At 40.6% G+C, this 23,237-nt stretch overlaps 1 protein-coding gene across 1 annotated transcript in view; it reads left to right on the forward strand.

Moving 5' to 3' along the window:
- The window catches only part of DCPS (decapping enzyme, scavenger), a 54,414-nt gene extending 31,726 nt beyond the window's left edge, over window positions 1-22,688 (forward strand). The window contains exons 3-6 of the mRNA XM_026681214.2: window positions 8,420-8,565; window positions 13,878-13,991; window positions 19,092-19,202; window positions 21,214-22,688. Coding sequence (XP_026536999.1) covers window positions 8,420-8,565; window positions 13,878-13,991; window positions 19,092-19,202; window positions 21,214-21,480 — 638 coding nt within the window. The 3' untranslated portion in view covers window positions 21,481-22,688. The remainder of the gene's footprint in view (window positions 1-8,419; window positions 8,566-13,877; window positions 13,992-19,091; window positions 19,203-21,213) is intronic.
- The last annotated feature ends 549 nt before the right edge of the window (window positions 22,689-23,237 follow it).

The following is a 23,237-nucleotide window of genomic DNA, read 5'->3' on the forward strand; positions in this document are numbered from 1 at the left end:
AAGTTACAACAGCGCTAAAATGACCACTTATGACCATTTTTTACACTGGCGTCCAATTGAAGCATCCCCATGGTCACGTGATCCAAATTAGGACGCTTAGCAACTGACTGACACGGTATCCTGGGATCACATGATCCCCCTTTGGGCATCTCCTGACAAGCAAAGTCAATGGGAAAACCAGATTCACTTAACAACCAAGATACTAATTTAACTTGTGATTCACCATGTCAAGAAAGGTCGTAAAATGGAGCACAATTCCCATTACAAATGTGTCACTTAGCAACAAACAAGCTGGGCTCAATTGTGGTCTTAAGTCGAGGTCTACCTGCATATGTGTGTACAGGTAGTCCCTGACTTACAGCAGTTCATTTTGTGACCGTCCGAAGGTACAACGGCACTGGAAGAAGTGACTCACGACCGTTTTTCACCCTTACGACCATTGCAGCCTCCCCAGGGTCACATGGTCAAAATTCAGATATTTGGCAACTGATTCATATTTATGACGTTTTGCAGTGCAAAACGGGTCACGTGGTCCCTTTTGCGACCATCTGACAAAGTCAACGGGGAAGCCTGATTCACTTAACAACTGTGTCACTAACTCATCAAATGCAGTGGTTCACTTAACAACTGTGGCAAGAAAAGTCGTAAAATAGGACAAAACTCACTTAACAAATGTTTCACCTAGCAACCTAATTTTTGAGCTCGATTGTCGTAACTCGAAGACTACCTGTATATACGCCTCCACCCACATGCACTCCTTGCCTTGTTTTCTTCCACCGCATTTCAAACTAAATTCCTTTACATTCTTTAGTGAGCCAGATCCACTTCTTTAACTGCATGGCCAGATCAAGGAGAAAACTCGGGGAAACTGTTAAAAAAAATTAAAGACTTTGGTGTCAAGAAGATTTGTGGGCTCCACCATCATCTCTTCCCTTCTTCCTGAAATAGGGGTGACTTCTGAGCCAAGGTTGTCGAGGAATCAAATGTATTGCCTTACCATTGGACTTGATTCCAAAGGATTAATGGCTTAGGTGCCAGCAGAGGTGAATGGGATCCTAAACCTTAGCTGATTATTATCATTGGTGGGGTTGATGAATTGTGCCCGAACTACAGGAAAATAATGTGATACAAGTACCGATGGCAGATGAAGCTAGACTGGGGAGCAATCAGTTGGCTTATATATATATGTACGTGCATTACATGATATATGTAAAAACAGCTTCTATCCCACGGCAGTTATCTCTTTTAAATTCTGCTGTATAGTGCAGTGTTTGTGCGGTGTCGGGGGGTTTTGGTTCAAGGATGTGCGTTTGTGTTTATTTCATGGTCATGGTCATGATGTGCACTGAAGATGGTGTTTGATTTCCTTGTAAGAGGTGCAATGACAATAAAGTAAACTAACTAATTAAATAACTAACATACATACATACATACATACATACATGCATGCATACATATGTCACACGCCATTATTGTAGATATTGTGAAAGGGGGAAGAAGTACATTATTCTGTTCATTTGGCTTTCAGTGCTTGGACTTTGAACTGCTGTCATAAGCTTTTTTGCAAGTGGAGCCATTAAGTCCTAATATAAACACAATTCGTCTTCAAGAGTTAATTCTGTTCCAGAATAAAATAAAGCCCACAATCTAATGATACTGTTTGCCAGCGTGCTTCAGTATACCATGTACAGGTAGTCCTCAACGTACAACAGTTTGTTTAAGGGACTGTTCAAAGATACAAAGGCACTGAAAAAAGTGACTTATAACCGTTTTTCACTCTTACGACCTGGGCAGCATCCTCCATGGTCAACTAATCACAATTCAGATATTTGGCAATCGACTCATATTTATGACGGCTGCAATGTCCCAGGGTCATGTGATCACCCTTTGTGACCTTCTGACAAGCAAAGTCAAAGAGGAATCCAGATTCATTTAACAACCGTGTCACTAACTTAACAACTACAGTGATTCATTTAATGGCTGTGGCATGAAAGGTCATAAAATGGGGCAAAACTCATGTATTCAAATTCACTCACTTAGCAACAGAAATTTTGGGCTCAATTGTGGTCATATGTTGAGGACTACCTGTCATGTCCCTGTCAGAGTCTGAATCTGCGGAGGAAGACGAGCCAGAACTGGAGCAAATGGAAATCGAGGGGGAGGCTTTGTTGGAGGAGCAGGCCGAGGCAGGCCAGGACCTTACAGGATTGGGACGGCTTACAGGCAGGGAGGAACGGGTGCAGGATGACCAAGAGAGGCTAAGCAGTGAACATGAGAGACAGAGCTCAGGCGATGAGCAAGGACTATTCCCTCCTGATCCCCGAGCACGGAGAGTAGAGAGAAGACAGGAACAGTGCAGGCTGACCCAACTACTCGGGAGGAGAGCACCCCGTCCCTTTCCACAAGGCACAACTGGAGACTGAGACTTAAGGAGACACAGTGGGGAGGGGCATTTGTCAGGAACAAATGCTGAATTCATGGAGGGTTGCATTCTGTTGCCAACGTTGGACGTTTTCTGGACATCTTGCTTTATTTCTTGCTTCTGGATTAATTGCCTTGTTCCTTTTCTTCTTGGACTAACTGACTTCTTCCCTTGCCCTGCTGGATTTCTTGTTTTGGCAACCGTTGTGCTCACAGCTTGTGCTGGACTACTTGCAGCCAGAGGCTGCTGGACGTGTGTGTGTGTATGTGTGTGTGTGTGTGTGTAAGTGTGTCATCACTTTACTCTGGGATTTGTCAGAAATGGAGCATTTGGGGAACATTTGGAGCAATAAAGGGGCAGTTTGAATTGTCAGCTGACTGTGTTGCCTCTGTGCTGTGCCCTGGGTCATCACACTACCTGTATATTTATATTTCATTGTTGAAATAAATACCACATACAGAAGAGCACACACTCTGCTAGACAGAAATTCCCTGAAGATGGGTTCCAGCACGAATCCGAGAGCTTGGAAGACTAAACTTTTGGCACTGGTGACCGACCCAGCCCACATTGGATCTAGCAATATTTCATTGTCAGACAAAATTGTGTGTTGTTTAATGGGACTGCACCACAATCAAAGGGGGAAGCATTCGGTGTCTTCTCTTTTTCTGCTTTTCTTCATGAGAGATACACATTAATTGAAAGTCCCAAAAGTGACTTGATGCAGATTTGAAACTCACCTCTGCTAAACCTTACAAGACAGATTTAGCCACACTGCTTACCTTCAGTAATCTGGCCATAACAAGATAAACCTTTAAGAGAAAGATATGGAGAAAAGCTGGGCAAGATCTCTTGGGTAGTAAATCCTCTGGTTCAACACAGTACGTATAATGCTACATTTGGTTGTCCCAAAGGTGCTTTTTCAAGAGGCAACTGGACTTTCTGGTTTCTCTTTGAAGACGTTTCGCTTCTCATCCAAGAAGCTTCTTCAGCTACAGCACAAATCTAGCTTAGCGTCTATGGAGATTCTCAGTCATTCAGGTCTAGGTTATCCCCAAAAGTTCATTTTCAGGGGGCAACTGGGCTTTCTGGTCTTCAGAGAAAAGCCATAAAGTCCAGTTGCCTCTTGAAAATGTACTTTGGGGACAACCATGACCTGGATGACAAAATCTCCATAGATGCTAAGCTAGATTTGTGCTGTAGCTCTGGTTTTCTGAACAAGCCACAATATCTGGATTTATACGCAGCTATGTGAATCATCAACCATAGTGGCGGGGTTCTTACCCCAAAGTACAGAGCCTGGCAGTGGTTGCTTATTCAGCAAAGCGTGGCTTAAAACTTGGGTTAGAAAATATACAGACCCAACCTAAAGGAAAGATGGTTTTCCAATAACTGTCAGATATGTGGAAATCTCTGAATATATCCAAGCAACCTTTTAGGTCCTATGCTCCGTTTCCATGATGGTAAACAGATCCTTCCAGAGAAGTCCAGTGATATAATTACTACATATAATGTAATTACTACATCTATCATCATAGTGCTTAGCTGTAGCCTTCCTTGTAGTGTGTTGCAAACTCAAATTGAGCTGAATTCACATGGCGTGCCAAACTATAATGTGATTTTTGTGGTTGTGGCTTAGGGCATTGTCTAAACCCAGCCAATATGTGTGTGTGTGTTTAAATCATGGTTTATATTTAGTGTATTTTATGAAGCAAGCCAGCTTTGCTTGGAAGTATAAACCATGGTGAACCATGCCTTTGCACGCTGGGTGAGCACAATTGTAGTATGTCAAGGAACAGCTTGACTTCCTTACATCCCCCTTTTTTTCCCCCACACTCAGCAGAACTTTTCTCTTAGATGTGCAATTGTGGTTTCAGTCTCCATCTGATTCTAATAGCACACAGCTGTGGAAGTTAAGACATCCAATGATTTATGTAGGGATTGACTGGTAGTAAGCCTGGTAGTTTGTGAGCTGGGAATATTAGCTGTGTTTCATTAAGCACAAGGCAACCTGAAGTCCATTAAATGAAAAAAGCAAGCTATTTTTTTTTGGGGGGGGGGGAGAATTTTGGGAGGGAACTGCAGGGGGAAAGAAAGGTAGGTGGTGAATGCAAATTGCATCATAAGTAAATGAGCATCATAAAAAGTATATATTGTGTGTAAAGTTGAGAGTAAAAAAAAGAGCAAGTAAGGATTCTGAGTATTGTAGTTTTGCTGTCTTAGGCTTGAGAGCCTCATCTTCATTGATGAAGGGCAAAAAAATTTTTAAAGGTGAAAACATTGCAAGGTTAGTTGAAGCCTTAACCACTGAAGAACCTGGGTATGGAAGACAGCCTGGGAACCTCAAGTTTTTAGTTTTCACTTTAGTGAAATGAAAAACAGCATTACAGATAGTCCTCAATTTATGACCATAAGGGAGCCTGTTAATCATGGTCATAAGTCATGACAGTTGTAAATCAGGTCACCTATGTGACTGGCCTAATGTTATGACCTTTTTGGCAGTGGTTGTTAAGTGAATATGGTGGTTGTTAATGGCTCACTATTGGCTGGTTTTGCCAAAAGCTGGAAGTAAAGCCATTGTAAAATGCGGTCAGGTGACTGTGGGACATTGCAAAAGGTTGTAATTGCACACTGGTTGCCAAGCAACTGATGTATGATGGTCACATGACTGGGGAGTGGCTTGAAACTGGGTGGTAATTACAGGTGGTCCTTGACTTACGACCACAACGAACCCCAAAATTTATGTTGTTAAGTGAGACATTTGTTAAGTGAATGTTGCCCCATTTTATGGCCTTCCTTGCCACAGTCGTTAAATGAATCACTTAACAGTTGTTAAGTTAGCACCATGATTGTTAAGTGAATCTGGCTTCCCCATTGGCTTGGCTTGTCAAAAGGTTATGAGCACCTGAATTTTGATCAGGTGATCATAGGGATGCTACAAAGGTTGTAACTGTGAAAAATGGTCACAAGTCACTTTTTTTCAGTGCTGTTGTAACTTGGAACAGTCACTAAATGAACTGTTGTAAATTGAGGACTACCTGTATCCCCAAGGAGGTCCTTCGTATCATGGAAGAGTTGCTGAGTCACCAGTCGTAAGTTGAGAACTACCTATCAAAGCCTCGTCTCTACTTGCTGGGTCTCTTACTTATTTGAGATTACCGGCATGCTAAGTCAGCTGAAGAGATGCACTTCTGAATTGGAGTAGAAGTCACTTAGATATACCTGAGGTTTGCTTCAACCTTCTGGAGTGAAGCTCAGTTAAGTTCATACAACCTGCTAAGCCAGAACTGAACATGGCTTTGTGTAGCTTAGTGCAATATGTGAACTCGGCCATTGTGTTTCCTTTTCCAATGTTCTTGTATTCCACGTGCATATAAAAGAAGGTTCTACAAAGGCTTCAGTGTATGTTTACTATTGCAATTACCAAACGATGTGCAAGGATGCCTTTTTACTTACCCTGAGCAAGAGGTTTGGCAGCTAACGCAGGGCAATAGAGCAAGTGTTTTTAAATGAAATTTGTAATCTGATGGTGCAGCCTTAAACTCCAGTAAGGTCTCTGGCACTGAAGGGTGAAGAAAGAAGTTAATTGTCCAACGTTTCTTGGCCATCTGGGAAGACCAGAGCATTCTTCACCAAAAATGCCAGAACTGACAGAATAGCAGAGTTGCAAGGGGCCTTGGAGATCTTCTAGTCCAAACCCCTACTCAGCCAGGAATCCCTACACCACTTCAGACAATGGTTGTCCAGTCTCTTCTTTAAAACCTCCAATGCTGAGCATTTACAACTTCTGGAGGCAGGTTGTTCCACTGATCAATTATTCTCACTGTCGGGAAATTTCTCCTTAGTTCTAAGTTGCTTCTCTCCTTGATTAGTTTCCACCCATTGCTTCTTGCCCTGCCTTCAGCTGCTTTGGAGAATAGCTTGACTCCCTCTTCTTTGGGGCAGCCCCTCAAATATTGGAACACTGCTATCATGTCACCCCTAGTCCTTCTTTTCACCAAGCTAGACAAACCCAATTCCAGCAACCATTCTTTATATGTTTTAGCCTCCAGTCCCCTAACCATTGTTGTTCCTCTTCTCTGCACTCTTTCTAGAGTCTCAACATCTTTTTTGCATTGTGACGACCAAAGTGGACAATCCCCTTTCCTCCCTCATCATGGGTTTCTAATGAAAAACCCAAAGTTATTCCTTTGCGTTGTATCTGTTCAGTAGGGATCAACATGTTTACATACAACAGTGCATATTTGGTTTGTTGGAGGAAAAATGACTCTAAGGACAAATGGCTTTAATTAGCCAGTGGTGCTCAATCTTATTCCATGCTTGACCCCAACTTAGAAAACAAGAAAGAAAGGAAGAAATCTCGGTCATTAGAAAAACAAGAGTGGAAGCTTTTTAGAAAGTTAATACAGTAATAAAATTACAAGAAAAATGGGTTCATTTGGAATTTCCTGGATAATGCAGGCGAATCTGTGTTTCTTTTCTTGACAGCAGAGTTGATTTAATGTGTGTCCCATCCATCTGTGAAACGCATCAAAGGGTCACCATGAATTATCTTATTTTAACTTTACTTTGCAATATGGCAACTTTACTTTGCAATATGGCAACAATTTCCTCTTTCCTGGGGTAAGGGGAGGTCCGAGCCAGGCGGCTGTTATAGTTAATCTCCTCTCCTTTACAACGAGCTGTTTGCTTCGGCAGTGCTGGTTTTGGGCCTCCACCAAGAAAACTTCATTGCAGGAACAGAGTGCTGCAGAAACAAAACAAAAAAAGATGAAGGTTTTGTAAATGCAACCTGGACACCTGCTACATATATCGATCTCCGAGGCCATCGGGGACTCTGTTTGGCATCCTATGGATAGATTTTATTTTTAAAGTCTTGGCTCTTACTTGAGAGCTTAGTTCTTGGAAGGCATTGGTAATTCTAGATCTTGTTCTACTTTGGTAATTGCCCCTGAAAAATAAACGGTTAAATCAGGGAGTGGGGTTGTTCCCTTCCCACCCATATTTTTCTTAGGGCCAATTGCAAAAATTTGTTTTGAATGGCTAGTATTCTTTGGCCTCTGGGAGGGAGAAAACTTTCTTTTGGATATCATATTTTTTCAGTCAGTTGCTGACTTCCCACCTGCTTTCCCACCAGACCCATTATGCTCCCCCCCCCCATTGCCCCCAATGCTGACTTCACTGCTAGTATTTGTGCTTTGCTAATTACTGTTTAACATGTGTAAGTATTTGTGTATATACACAGAGAGGGACAACCCACCCTCTCCTGAAATACCTTGGACTTTCTATCATTTCTCTGCGGTGCTATTGACCAAACTCTGAAAAATGCAGGTAGTCCTTAACTTTGCACCATTTGTTTAGTGACCGTTCAAAGTTACAACTGCATTGAAAAAAGTAACCACCGTTTTTCACACATAGGATTGTTGCAGCATCCCCCCTGGTTACGTGATCAAACTTCAGGCGCTTGGCCACTGGCCTGTACTTATGACTGTTGCAATGTCATGGGCTCATGTGATCTTCCCAGCTGGCTTCCAACAAGCAAAGCTAGTTTCGCTTAAGAACCACACGATTCACGGAACTGCAGCGACTCACTTAAACACCCGTGGCAAAAAAGGTTGCAAAATAGAACCTAACTCCCTTAATAACTATCTGGCTTAGCAAAGGAAATTTTGGGCTCAGTTGTGGTTATAGATGAGAGGACAATCTGTATTATCCAGTTATGCCATCTGGAAGATTTTTTGTTTGTTTGTATAGATGGGGAGATTGTAGGGTGTTTTTTTTTGGTGGTGGGGGCTTTTTACTGCTCGTTGATAACTTGTTGAGTCCTTTTGTGAGCAAGAAACCTGATGAGAAGCAAGTTAAGGTGGTGATCACATAAAATATGCAATGAACTTTCTGGGAATATCATCTGAGCCGTTCCTGGAAATCATCAAAAGACCGAGAAAGGATCGGTTTAGACTCCCGTTTTGTCTGATAATGACATTCTGCTTCCATTTCCAGAGATAAAAACTACAGTGGTGTACCCAGCAACTGAAAAACATCTTCAAAAATACTTGTCTCGGTCAGTGTATCTCATCCAGGAGACGGGAGAGGATTATAAGAACATCACTCTGCCTTTTATCGAGTCACAAAGTATCAGCATTCAGGTACGAATGTCATTCCTTGTTACGAATGTGCCCTCAAAAAGCAACATGGCTTAGGTCCAAAGAGGTAATCTGGGTGTACCCCAAAGCCTGGGGGGATGATGAGGATTCTTCCCTCCTAAAGGTTGCTCCCAGTACCTAAAGCGCTCTGATCTCAGCTGCAGAAATCCAGATAACTGCTAAAGAGTAGACAAGAGAGATGCTTTTCTGTTTTTCTTTGCCATCAAGTTAGTCGCCGTGCAGATTTTGGCTGCCCAGTTCTGTTAACTTCTCAGGACAATTTCAAAAACAATTCTTTCATAAGATAATTGGGTATATGTTATTCAGGAAACTGAAACTGTAATTTCAACTCAGGAGGGAGGCGGCAACCATCTTTGAACGGCATAATTTTTTGAAACATAAAAGGAGCTTTAGGTGATTGCAACTGATAGCCTTTTTCTTTCCGGATTTTGCCTTTTCTGAACGGCTTTGTGATTCAAAGGAATAATTGTTCGTACCAAACAAGGTTTAGCAAATGGTTTGGCTTTTTTGTGGCGTTGTTGCCCTTGGATGTAATTTCATTCTGTTTCTTGCAGCATTCAATATGCAGGAGAGCTTGGCTTTTTTCCCAGGACGTCACCTCTGTGGCCTCTCTTCTAGCTATGACATCATTGGCATATATTGAATGAGAAATAGTTGGGTGACGGGGTTTGCATGTTTATTTTGACAACACCAGGCTCCTTTTCCACCCCAAAAACTAATTTTCATCCCTGGAACAGTCATGTATGAGTTCAGATGCCTTCAAGCTGCGTGCAAGTAAAGCCAGTCTAGAAGATGTATTGACTTGTAAATGCTTCATACCATACAAGAGAACAATATTAACATTATACTAGGAATAACATGATTATTCTTTTAAATGTCCTGTTAATTTTTGTCCCGATTTGGCCTATTGTTCTGGCTTTTTAGGTATTTTGTCAGGTATGGTCCCTGGCATGCTACTCAACAACAGAAAGTTGAGGAAGTAATAGGAACCAAAGAGGAAGTAGAAATTGCAAGGGGAAAGAGAAGTAACAAGAGCTGAATCTGAGCTTACAAATGCTTGCAGTGTAATATTACAGAAGCAGCAACTGGTTCAATTGAATTCATTCTCAAATATGAAAAAAAAAAATTAGGATTGCAATTCTGGAATTTATTTGGAGAACTAAGGACCTTAACAAGAAGACATTGCCTTTTGTGTTTTATGGAGAGAGCTGGGATTTGATCCGATACTACGGAGATGGGACTCACCCTTTGTCTCCTCCCCCCAATTTAATGTGGCTTCTTCACTAGAGAAGTGTGTAGGGAATTTGCTTTGCTGCACCAATCTTTAATATACATGTTCAACTAGGGAGTAATTACATTTATGATGTATGAACCTGGGCAGGTCATTATTACACAGGCTTCGCATGAGAGCCTTATAATGATCAGTTGGCCTTTTCTTCTCCTTGCAAGTGCTTTGGTATCTTCTCTCTTGATTTTAAAAATGCATAAACAGGGATGAATGAGATGGTTCTCCTGACTGATAGCTCAAAGCGAGAGAGAGAAATTGTTTTGGAAATACCACCGGACTTTGACATTATATTTAATTAATGAGATAATAGTGGGACAAGAGGTTTCGATGAAGAACCTCACATTTTAGGTGGCAGGATAATTGATAGGGGCTCGATCTGTTTAGCAAGCACTAGACAAAAATAACATTCTCTAACTAGTGCCACGCTGTGCTTGGCAATTGCTGCTGTATTTCCCTCACCTCCTGCTGGCTTTCTTTAACTTCAGCCCTACAGGTTTCTTTCTTAGCTTATTTCAGAAGCACCCTGCCACTATCTGCTTTTTCAGTCATACAGACAATATTCAATTATAGGTTACTTGATACAAGAGATCCAAGGTCTGTCACCTTCACCCAGAGCTTCTCCTACGGAGATGATTTTTTTTTCCTTCAAAAAGGATGCAGTCATTTATTACTGGGTAAAACAGGTCTGCTTTCAAAGACCTGCAAGGGTGGGATTCTATCAGTTCTCATCTATTCGCTAGAACCGGTTGTAAACATTCTAAGCAGTTCGGAGAACCGGTTGTTAGGAGAAATTACTGGCCTAATCCTGTAAGGAAGGCAGGAAGGAACCATTCTGGTGTTGCTTACAGAAACTGCCTTTCCGTTAACCCTTATTACATTCTTGGCAGGACTAGACTTCCTGTCTCAGGAAGGTCTCTGGTTTTTTTTTACCCTCCTTTGATGGTACTTTGCTTGTGTGGAGGGACCATTCAAAGTTACAATGGCACTGAAAAAAGTGACTTATGACTGTTTTTCACATGACTGTTGCAGCATCCCCACAGTCATGAGAGGCCAGGCGAGGAGATGCGTGCCTCGTTGATATTAAGTTGGCCACGCCCAGCCAATAACATGACCACCAAGCCATGTCCACTCAGTCACATGATCACCCGCCCACCAACTAAGCCATGCCCACAGAACTGGTTGTTAAAAAATTTGAACCCCACCCCTGAAGACCTGTATACCGTATGCTCTGAGATTTGATATATCTGCTCCCTTAGGCTGTAGGGTTGGAGTAAATAATTCTGTTTCCTTTAATCAATTTCTAATTATAATTACATGCAGTTGCCACTGTGTCCATTCTCTGGAAAGCAAAAATCCAGATGATGGATTTTTACCAGCAGATGACAGTCAAGCAATTAAAAATTGGCGGACATTTAGATGAAGGAGAATATTTGTAGGTCAGGTTCACCTCAGCCAACGGACCATGGCCAACCCTCCATGGCCTACCCACGATGGCCAACTCGTCATGGGACAAGATGCAGGACAAGAGTTACACTAATATCAAAGAAATAATGGAATGGAATAATTAAGGAAAGGATGCAAAAGGAGGGACAGAATGGAAGAGAATGGCAAAAACTAAAATATTTTTTAATTTATTTTAAATAATTAAATTGAATTGTTAAATTATCCCATGGCAAGTTGTCCTGTGGCGAGTTGATGGTGGTCAGTTATCTGCAGTTAGTTGGCTGTGACGAGTTGATTGTGGTGAGTTGGCCCACAGCGTGGTGGCTGTAGGCGAGTTGTCCCACTCCATGGACATGAGAGGGTCCTCGGCGCTCGCTCTCTGAGCTTGGTTGTTTTCTTGCAGACGTTTCATTACCCAAAGTAGGTAACATCATCAGTGCTAATAAGGAGTGCTGTTTGCTGTCAGTTTATATCCTGGCGGCTTGCCCTCTCAGTGTTTGTAAGGATAGTCATTTAGATTTTTAGAGCCTAAACAAACTCAATGTAAACTGCTTCAAACTTGATTGCAGAAAGTACAACTTCAGCAACAGGGTGGTCAACGCCTGGAATGCACTACCTGACTCTGTTGTTACATCCTCTAACCCGCACTCCCTTAAACTCAAACTATCCACTCTTGACCTCACCCCATTCCTAAGATGGTGCATAAGTGCACCATTGTGCCTCCCGTCCCTGTCCTATTGTCCCCATTTATTCATACCTATTTCCTGTATTCTTACTCATGTTTATACTTATACCTATTATCTTGTAAGCGATTGACAAATCAAATCAATAAATAAAAATAAATAAAATAAATAATGGTAGCTCTAGGCTGATTGCATTAAAAAGCTTAAGCATCCAATGTTTCTGGTTGGACTGTTTGACTTTGTTCGAAACCATGATTAATGGTTTGTATATAACTTGAAATAAGGCAGATTAGAAGAATAGGATAGTGCCTTTTCTGTTGGCTCACCATCGTGTTTTTTTTTTTTTTTTTTTCAAGCTGCACAGAATTCTTTTTTAGGCAATCTACTCCTTCAAAAGAAAAAGACATAGAATTTCATTTCATTTGAAGTGTGAGAATTGGAATTGAACAGCAGGGCTTTAGCAGAGGTTCACAGAGTGCAACCCTATTTGGTATTTTTGCACAGTCAAATGTGTCGTTGTGATATGTTTGTAATTATTTACAGCTGCAAACATCTGGCCTTTTTCTTTCTTGTATCTGGCAGCACAATTTACTTTGTGTGCTCCAAACAATTTACTTTGTGTGCTCCAAATGTGCCTTGATTTCTTCTTAAAAATAATAATAATAATAATGAAATGAAATAAAACTAGATACTGCCTCCAGCCAAATCAAGTCCCTAGTTGTGACACAGTCCAACTGACATTTGATTTTGTGAAAGGGCACCTCAGTCTGTCAAACACCCCGGATTTCGTATCCTCCTCAAAATGTTTCCATCCTATTATAACTCATGAAACTCGCATAACTTCTCAGTGTGTTCCACGTGGGTAGACGTATGCAAGAATATCTCACATACCCTGGAGTTAAATAGCAAGACTTAATGATGGTTTCAAATGTTCAAGTACAGCAGTTCCTCGTATACTAAATTTCTAAACTCTTCCTTCCAAGTGCTCTTCGTGTCAGAAGCTGCTCCTGAGGGAGCCCGAATAGTGCTGAGCCTCAGCAGACAACTTCCTTTTATTCTGATTTATTTACTCTACAAATGCTGATAAGCCACTCCATTTGAAGCTGACTTTATAAAGCTCAAGAGAGCCCTATAGTTTTTAAAAGGTGCCCCTGGATTCACCCTGGAATTAATTTGGGGCTTCCTGGCCTAACGTTTCCCCAGTGGGCGCTATGGCCTTGCTACACTGAATTCTGTACAGATATTAGTTTAAAAAAGAAAGGGGACTGTTCCATGCCTAAAGAAATCTGAAAGTTGTATCATTATTTCTTTTCCTTCTCCTACTTCCCAAGCTATATTAATGTAGTTTTGCTTCACTGCAGTCAGTTTCATGGCAAATCCATTATCCCTTTTATGTGGGAGCTAGTATTCCTCGGAAGTGCTGCCATTTTATGTGTCTAAGCGTTGATTAAATCGAGTGTTTTGCTTTCGGAAGTGACAGGGTATGATTCACTTTGGAGAAAAAAAAAAAAGAAAACCCATTTCCTCAATCATCTGGATAGGAATGCAGTGGGGATGAAGATGAAAATAATTCTATTTCCCTCCCTCCAAGATTGACTTCAGCCCTGACATAGGATATTTGATTGTTTCCAGGTCAATGAACTGTAGCTTGCATTAGTTAGGAAATCATGTTGTTCTTTGGGAAACTCCAGTGACATTTTGTATTTCAGAACCCGAAATGAAATTTATGTGAGCAAAGAACAAATTAAAATAACAGCCTGGCTTGGACATATGCATTGGATGAGGTCAATCTGATTTTAAGCAATTAATCTGTTGCTTGCTTAGTGAGATGAGTAGCATATAAATTTAATAAATTAATAAAGGCATGTTATCTTTTTTAGTGGGTATACAACATCCTGGAGAAGAAGGCTGAAGCTGATCGAATTGTCTATGAAAACCCAGATCCCATCAACGGTTTTGTTCTCATTCCAGATTTTAAATGGAATCAAAAACAGGTCAGGTAAAAAAAAAAAAGGAGGAGTTGCTATTTTGCAAGTCAGACAGGCTCTTAGAGAATTGGGTTGCTTTTCCTGTTACAGCCGGACCTCAGAAAATTTTCAGGATTCTCACATCCTCTTTTGCTGCTCGATAAAATGAAAGTCCCCTTGGTTGGGCCACAGGTTGTATCAACACCACAATTTTTTTAAAACACAGCTTGTTGAAGGAGCCACAACTGGTTTAGAACAATGTGCAAAACTGAGTACTTTCTCTACAGAAACCTCCCTGGGTCCAAAGATGTGTTGATGCACCTGAATAGTCTCTGAAAGGCTTCTGACATACAATATAATGCCAGACATGGCCCAGCACACAGGATTTTGACACTTCTAGATTTAATACATGTAACTAACATGAAATAGAACTGGAGAGTTGTTAAGCTTCCTGTGGTGAAAACCAAAGCAATGACTAAAATTAGAAGCTTGAAATTTTCAGCACCTGCAAATGTTTCATTTTTACTTATATTGTTTCAATCTCCCTTGGTGGTTGGGTTTGTAAAAACTTTTTTTATTTGACCTTCAGGCCACACTTTTTAATTCATCAAATATATATCTTGTTTCCCTAGCAAATGGTCCCTTGCTTTAAGATTTTATTATGAAAGAACAGATGCCTTAAAAATCTTTGCCATGTTCAGTTAGTTTAATAAGTAATTTATAAAAAGAATCAGTTGAAACCAAGCTTTTCTGCTTTAATTTCTTTGACAGTCAAGTTAGCAAAGGCCATTAATAGACTATATACTGGGTCATCATAAGCTTTCAGAATGTGACTTTTTATTGTTGGGAAAAAATTGTTTTATGTTGCTTCTCAAATATAGATCCTTTGGGATATCAGGACTATTTCCTTACACTTATTTATTTATTAAATTTATATACTGCCCAGTTCCTGAGAACCCTTAGTTATTCCATACATGGATTTATTGTTATAATATAGGGTTTTTTTAATGGTTGCGTTCATCCATTTGTGAATTCTGGCTCTGAACTCTGTTACCGTTCCGGGTTGTGTTAACTGAATCATCTGTGGCTTATTTAAACCTTGGTTAAACAAACCATGATTTATGTGTCACCTACTGAACTGAAAGAGTGATGATATACTTTAACCATGGATAGTTTTGGTTGCCACTCTGTATTTTTTAATGAACTAATTTTAATAAGTAAGGCTGTGAGGTTTTTTTATATTTGTTTTCTTCAGAAGGCATTTTTCTGGTTTGTAAAGTCATGAGATTTCAGCTCATCTTCATTTTGAATATGCACCAACTTCATGCTTTTTATAGAGCTTCCTGTTTTGAACAGAACAGAAATTTAAAAAAAAACGTAGCTCAGTCATCTATAGATAAATGTTCTTTTTCTGAGTTCCCATTTTCAAGATCAGAGTTCAAAATCAATGCAATGAAACTGCTTTATTTGTCTACCAAATTGCCTTAGGCATGTAAAAAATTGTATGAAAGAATTGTGCTTTTCTACCATAATGCTTGTGATCTTACAATTAATTCTTTGTTTCAATGTTTTCTTGATGGATCACACCAGCATAGCCTCTCCATAGCTGCTGGCAGAAGATAATGGACACTGCAAGGGGAATGAGGAGTAAACTCAAATTTTAAAGTTGCAAGAACACCAAATCCTTACTCTAGCAAACTGAATACAATGGGGTTGTGTTGTCAATTACGCACCAAGATCCACACAATGTGCCACATGAAATAGTAATATTTTCTGTTCTGAAACCAACAAGGGAGGCCCTTTGTTCTTGCAATTTCCTGTATTGTGATCATGGGGTTAAAAAGTGACCATCCGTGAAAAAAAAACCCAAACAGTTTACATTTGGTGGGTCCAAGTTACCAGGAACATAGGGGAGTGTTGTGATCTTGAAAAACAATATCCTGCTTCAAAAATCTAGTCTAAAGAGGACTTAGAACAACCCATGATACTTTTCATTGTCTCTTGGGTTTGATGATGTTACTATTTTTTAATGTGCATTTCAGAAAGTTTTAATTGGCTTGGTTAGCTTTCTTGCAGACTCCACAGTAGATCAAAACATTTGAGGTACAATTCAGTGAACTCCTTTGGCATATCAGAAATTGATACGTGTAAAGTTTATAATTGTTCTGCCCCAAATCTGGTTCCAAGAGAGTAAACACAAGACAAAGGCAGCAGCACAACCTTGTAATGTTTCATCTATGAATCCTGTTTCTTCACAGATAAAAGGCTGCTTCCAACTAATTAGCTCTGACAAGAAAGAGCTCTGCCAAAAAACAACAGATAAGAAATAGTTTACAAGAGTCTTCAAATATCAACTGTAATGTCCATGAGGCCAAGTTTCAAAACATCTTTGCTTCCTACAAAGAACATTAGCTTCACAACTGCCTTTTATTTTCTTGAAGGAGGGGCCATTACCTTGCAGCCTTACTCCCGAGTTGCCCATGCTGCTACAGCTGCTCTTTCCTGCGAGCAATCCTGTGCACACATGCACTTGGCACAGGCTCCTCGGGAACCTCCTCATTGCTGCTGCCAGCCCCCACAATCTCTGAAGGCAGCAATCCATTCCCTAATGGTCCTGGCCCCTCATCCGAGTCCTCGCTCTCCTCAGCCATCCACACCTGCTGCTGGCTAACAACAACAGTAATATTACATTCATGACTGAATTTATTTCTAGCATTTTAACTTTAATTATTCCTCACTTTAATTGTATTGTTATTGCTTCTTTACTTTTACAAATACCACTTCTTGCAAGCTAGGATTTACTTCTTTTTTTCCAATACATTTTTATTATTTTCCACCAGTACAAATCTTAGTTACTTTTTCACAGTATTGATATCCACATATAATATTATCTTATTCTATTCATGCCTATCTTAATCTATATTATCCTTGTTTATCATTAATCATCAATATATATTGCCTTTATATTATAGTTATTATTATACATCCTTAATATTGTCTTGTTCTTTTAACATCTATTCATACCTATCCTTAATACATATTATCCTTATTTATCATTAATCATTAATACATGTTACCTTTATATTACACTTATTATTGTACATCTTTGATCCTTCTGTCTATCCTATTATATCTTGTGTATCACTTTCTTGAGAATTCTTATTTAATCATCTTTTCTAATTCTTATCTCTCTATTTCTAGCCACGTGTACCATCTATGCCAAACCGAGTAGTATTCTGATTCTTCTTTCTCTCTCATTTTAAGTGTGAGCATGTCCATTTCAGCTCAGTCTGCTATTTTTTATATATAATTAACTCTTTAAATTTACTTCTGTCTAATAATTTGTAAATCATTTTTACAGAAGGTTTGTTCAAACCCAGCTCAAGCTCGATGGTTTTAAATCCAAAAGCTGATAATCTGCTGTGTAAACTGCTTCTGATGATCTAAAATGCTTTGGACTCTTTCCAAGTCCAGAATAATTTAGATCCTGAATGCCCTAGTACCAAAAGTCAAAACTGTGTGATGCTTGTGGTAGAGCAGTTTTATTTCTCAAGGCCTTCTCAACAACGATCCTAGTATGGTAGATCACATTTCCCCTTGAAGAGCAGGCGGTCCTCTTCTGTGGTTGTGTAGCTGTTGGTCCTTGGTAAACATAGCTGTTGCAACTGGGGGTTTTATGCAAAGTGTTGGTGTGGGTTTTTGTTTTTACTTCTATATCAGTTATTTGAAATGTGTGATTATATATTGTGGTTTAAAATAAGTTACTCTGAGCCCACTTGGCTGGTAGTACAGTGGAATGTATGTCTGTCTGTATATCCATCCATCCATCCATCCATCCATCCATCTATCTATTGTATTATCTAGGCCAGTGGTTGCCAACTGGTGGGCAGCGGCCCATTGGTGGGCTGCGAGAAAATTTTGGTGGAGGAATGTCACCCCCGGAGCACCCCCCAAAGCAATTAATCCAGGCGGCACAGGAACACAAGGCTATGCTGCCCACATGGCCTACAAGAACCCTCCCCGCCTACTCACTCCTTACCGAGCAAACTTGCCTGCTAAATTGCTATTTTTCCTTTTTATTTTTTCAACCATCAGCTGTTCTGCTGTGCCGGGAGATTTAGATTAGCTAGGAAGCAGGAAATGTTTGGATTTCTTGCTTTCTAGCTAATCTTTAGATCTTTGGCTCTGCTTTTAAGCACAGCCGAACCTCCCTTAGGACTGAAGGTTCTATTATTCAGTGCAGACTCACGGCAAGCAAATTTTATGTGACAGACTGAGCTAGCCGATGGCAGATAGATAGATCACTGAATGATTCTGTGAGCAACTCAATCTGCCTTCCTGCTTTGCCTGATTTTGGATAAAGGTTGCTCTTTTTTATATAAAAAAGTCAATATTTATATAAATATTTATAATACAAGCCATGCCCAGCCAGTCACATGACCACCAAGCCACACCCACAAATTAGGCCATGCCCACAAAACCGGTTAGTGGTCCCTGGGATTTAAAATTATGACTTTGGTGGTCCCTGATGTCCAAAAGGTTGGTGACCCCTGATCTAGGCAATACTAAGTTGGCTGCTTGAAATTACTTGTTTACAGCCCTGGACAATTATCCCTGCAGTGATGAAATGTACTGTATTTTTGGGTTAAGTGTTCGCAATCCGTCAGTCTGCGGGACTTAACCCTGTAAATGTAATGCCAATTTCTGTTTTCTCATGGTCATCCTTCAGAAATACCTTGGGGATGGACAGGGATGATGGAGAAGAAGCTGCCTGTCATGGATTGTTGTGAGGAGGTGGCTCCCCAGGAGGGAGGGAGTGCATCCCAGAGGATAAGAGGAAACTCGGCCCAGATATTATGTGTGAGAGAAAGAGGGTGAAGACAGCCCTCTTCCCAATAGTTCCCAGAGTATAACGTGTAGAGTCTCCAGTCTGGCAAGATTTTGTCTATAGGGGTGAAACAATAAAGAACTTGGCCTGGAAAAACCACCATGCGTCACGCTTAGTTTTGAGCCTGACATCACCTTAGGGGAAAAAGTTCGTGTTGTTGCTTTAGGACTGACCAATGCGAAACGTGAAAAGCATTTAATTTGTACCTCTGACTTCACCAGCCTGTTCTGTATTTACAGCTTGAGGATTTATACTTGATCGCCATCTGCCACCGCAGGGGAATCAAGTCAGTGAGAGATCTTACGGCTGAGCATCTCCCTTTGCTGAAAAACATCTTGAAAGAAGGAGGGGTGGGTATCTCTTTCACCTCATCCAAGTTTTGGGTCTTCTAATTGTAGGTTTCCTGATCTTCCCAGATTCTTGTTGTGTTGATGAAACTGAGTACAATATTAACATGCAATTAGAGAAACTCTGTCAATGATTTGCAAGACAGAATTTTCCCTGCAGATATCCAAGGCTGTGAATTAATGAGAGCATAATTCACAGTTTATAATTCCATTGCAGGGTCTTGTGTTTTTGAGAGAAAATGAATGGGGAAAAGCCCCTTTTCTTTTATATTTGCCCACTATTGGTTTCCACCACCACCCCATTTCTAGGGGGGAAAAAACACATTTAGAACTTTTTAACTCTTATTTCCTGATTTGCAAGAGCATTCATATATAGATCTGTAAAAAACTAAACAAAACACAGGCTGCTTCGGATTTATTTTTAAATGTAAGTCTAACTTGGGAAATGTTTTTCATCACAAAGACAGCGAAGAATATTAGTGGTGTAATGTATTTTCTTCACCCTCAGGTGCTTTACCCTGTTATGTAAATCTTACTTTCAAAATAGGTTCCTTTTTCTTTGTTTTTTTTTAAAGTAAAAACTATGAGTTGTTTTACGACTTACAACTTTACATACAGGTACACATAAGAAGTGCAACAGCAAGTCAGTCCTCTCCTTTTGGGTACAGATGAGTTACTCTGGGTTCATGAAAGGGAAATTCCATGAAAGGGTGTGAGGGAGGAAATCCTATCTCTCTTTCCTCTAACTGCTTAGTCATTTCCGATGAAATTCTGAGGGAATGGTTCTTCACAGCAACTGACATGCCTCTTATTAGATCAACATGGCGGAGCTGCGGCTGGCAGGCCAGAAGGATGTATGCCATCTATGTAATTTGTTGTGGAGTTTTCATGTTGAATTTATTCGATTCGTTGCTTATGGGGCACCTCGTGACTTTATAGCAACCCCTTTGTTGGTTGATGGTCTGTGCCTCTTCCCTCGGCTGCCCCCCTACCTCTTCCTCGTTTTCTGGGCACAATTATTTTTCCCTTCTGATGAATTGGCCGATGCCAGGCAGACCTGGCAAAATGAAATGCGTCTCTTTGGGAATCAGGTGTTGCAGAGAAGTCTTTTCAGAATGGGATGGCACCGTGCCCAGCGAGCAAGGGCCCAAATGGAAAATCTGGGGGAAGCGGCTTCCAAGACCACGGGCAGCTGCAATTTTGCTCCTGGTTGTTTAAAAGTCAGCTCTGCTGCAGGCAGAATACAGGCCCCATTGAGGTGCACAGATCTGTTTTGCAAAAAATGGTCCTATTGCACACTTACCTGTAGTAGGCCCTTCAGTTCAGTGCAACTGCCATAGTAACCACAATGGGTTGCAAAAGCGTAACGTTGTGGTTTGAGGAGGAGATGGAGAGCCAGCCACTTGTTCTCCTTGGACTGCTTCGGAAATCATGCCTAAAGGTTTCCGAAGCCCATAACTGCCTGTGTTTAATTTGATCAGCAGTTGGAAAATAAGCAAACCCCAGAACAGGTGGGAGCGGAGAAAACTAATACAATTGGGTTCAAATGCTAAGAAATGGGAGGAGGGTCAACGACATTTCTATAAATTGCTTGGATATGTGCTTGAAGTGCTGCAGGAGGCATCTGTCCTGTCTCCTAACAGCCCCCCCATCCCCTGGGGTTGGCCTGCAGAGAACTATTATGCTGATCCGGTGCTCAAAGAAATCCAGTTTGACACGCCTGCTGTAGGCATTTAAAGCCGTCCAGTTAAATGTCAGTGGGGACATTCCACCATATGTTGGCCTTTAGGGGATGACCTGAGATTCCAGAGTTTAGAAAATGAGAAAAAAAGGTAGCTAAGTCTGCTTTCTTTGATCCATGCCTCATTCATTTAATCATTTACCCTTTTGCCTTACAGGTAATCCTCATTTAGCAGCCACAGTTGGGACCAGCGACTTGGTCATTAAGCAAAGCGGTTGCTAAGTAGTTGTCCATTTTTAATATGATCAGTAACTTATTGTCCATTTCTTCTAGGAGGCCATACAAAAGCGCTTTGGCCTTGCAAAGACCCAGCTGCGGGTTTACTTGCACTACCAGCCCTCCTATTTCCACTTGCACGTGCATTTCACTGCCTTGAGCTACGATGCACCGGGGTGCTCTGCAGAGCGGGCCCTCCTGCTTTCCGATGTGATGTATCATCTGGAGCTGGACTCCCAGTATTATCAAAAGTGCCCCTTGACCTTTCCTGTCCGAGCAGATGAACCTCTGCTGAAGAAATTCCAGGAAGCTGGTAAAGCCTGAACATTGGAGGATCTTGAAGAAAGAAGGGATGAAAAAATATATATACATAAACACAAAATGAGGATACCTTTATATGGTCTGTAAAATATTTTGGAGGTTTTTTTTTAGACTTAATTTGTACTTTTTTTCTATTGGAAGATTTTTTTTTTAAAAAAGTCAACAAATAGCTGTGTTCAGGAGTTCCAGGTGTATCTTCCTTCCCCTAGCCCCCACTGTTTTTGGAGTCCCCATTGACCCAAACCAGTATAAATAGTGGCCAGAGTGTCAGCGTACCAAGTGAACCCTCATTGCAATCCCCTGCTGTAGCAGCCCTGTTAAATCCATCCAAAGATGGATCCAGGGCTGACACAGAGTTGATAGAATTTGAAAATCCACAGAGTCTGGAAGGCTACAGGCATCATACTATTGTGCTATGTGGACCATGGATTTGACATTTCCAATGTTTCAGCAAATGGCAGGTTGATGCTCTTCAATGGATTTGGGAGTTCAACAGCCTTCAGCTCTACCAGCTTCCATGATGGTGACAAATTGTGGACATTGTATTCAAAAACAAGATGCAGAAAACCTCACGATGCACGCAAGGTTATATGTGCTTCATGTTTCTATTTCCTCCCACTAAGTTTTACATTTGACCTTCTTTTAAAGCAGCAATACTTGACATTAATCTGGGTGCTTTCCCTGGGCTGGTTGCTCTCCAGATTATTTTAGACTACAGTTGATCACCTGACTGTTGGCTACCAAGGATCAGGAATGGAGAAATAAGCTCTACATCAGTGTTTCACAACTTTAAGATATGTGGACTTCAACTCCCAGAATTCCACCAGCCATCATTTTAGTTTGAGAAATCCTGCTGGACACACAACCTGGAAGAAAGCCACATCTACAACAGTAACATGCAAAAATGGATGCCTATAAAACATCATAAAAAGCCCAAATCAGTTCAGTCTATGGAAATTGGTTCTTGTTTTTCCCCCTGTTCATTTTCCAGCTTTTCAGTCAATAGTATCTGGTCACTGTATTGGCTTGTCTAGCTTAGGGTTGGGGCATGTTTTCTCCAGATGTTTAACTCCAACTTTACATAATCTTAAGTAAGGGAAGATTGCAGCTGCAGGCTAACATCTGGAAGGCCACCCCATTGCCTTTTCCCCTAAGTCCTTATGTGACTTTTTTGTTCCAATAAAACTGGCCATGTGTTTCCTGTAAAGTAACTGCATTGTTTCTCAGCATTTTTTTTTTTAATTCTAAAAGTCCACATGTTTTAATTTTAATTAAAATTACATGACATCTGAGCAGCTCTGCAAATGTTAGGGTGGCCCGGACCAATCTTTAAAAAGGAGTTTTTGCTGTCAGGAGTGTTAAAAGAATGGATTAAGAAAAGAAAAAGAAAGAAGGTATAAAGAAAGAATAAAGGTATTTTAATATCTTTTATGCTTCTACGGGCTTCATCCCCACAGACCCTGTTTTTTCCCCTTCTGTTGCTGTGACCCTGACTTGTTCTTGCAGAATGAATTCACTATTAAAATACAGAAAACTGTAGAATTCTATTCCATTTCTATCGCCGTTAGTATTTCTATCAAGATATGATTTATCCTCCAAACTGCAAATATTTAGTGATTTTTAGATGGCTTGAACTTAGGGGGGTGGGGAAGACAGTTTTTTGCTAATACAACTTACAACCACAACAGGGACAAGAATTTCCATTGCCAAACAAGGCAGTTTTAAGTTAGTGCCCACTGTATTTATTGTTTTGCTTCAAT

Source organism: Notechis scutatus, chromosome 7 (genome assembly GCF_049901735.1).
Source record: "Notechis scutatus isolate UNSWTSFEM ecotype Mainland chromosome 7, rNotScu1.2, whole genome shotgun sequence".
Taxonomy (NCBI): domain Eukaryota; kingdom Metazoa; phylum Chordata; class Lepidosauria; order Squamata; family Elapidae; genus Notechis; species Notechis scutatus.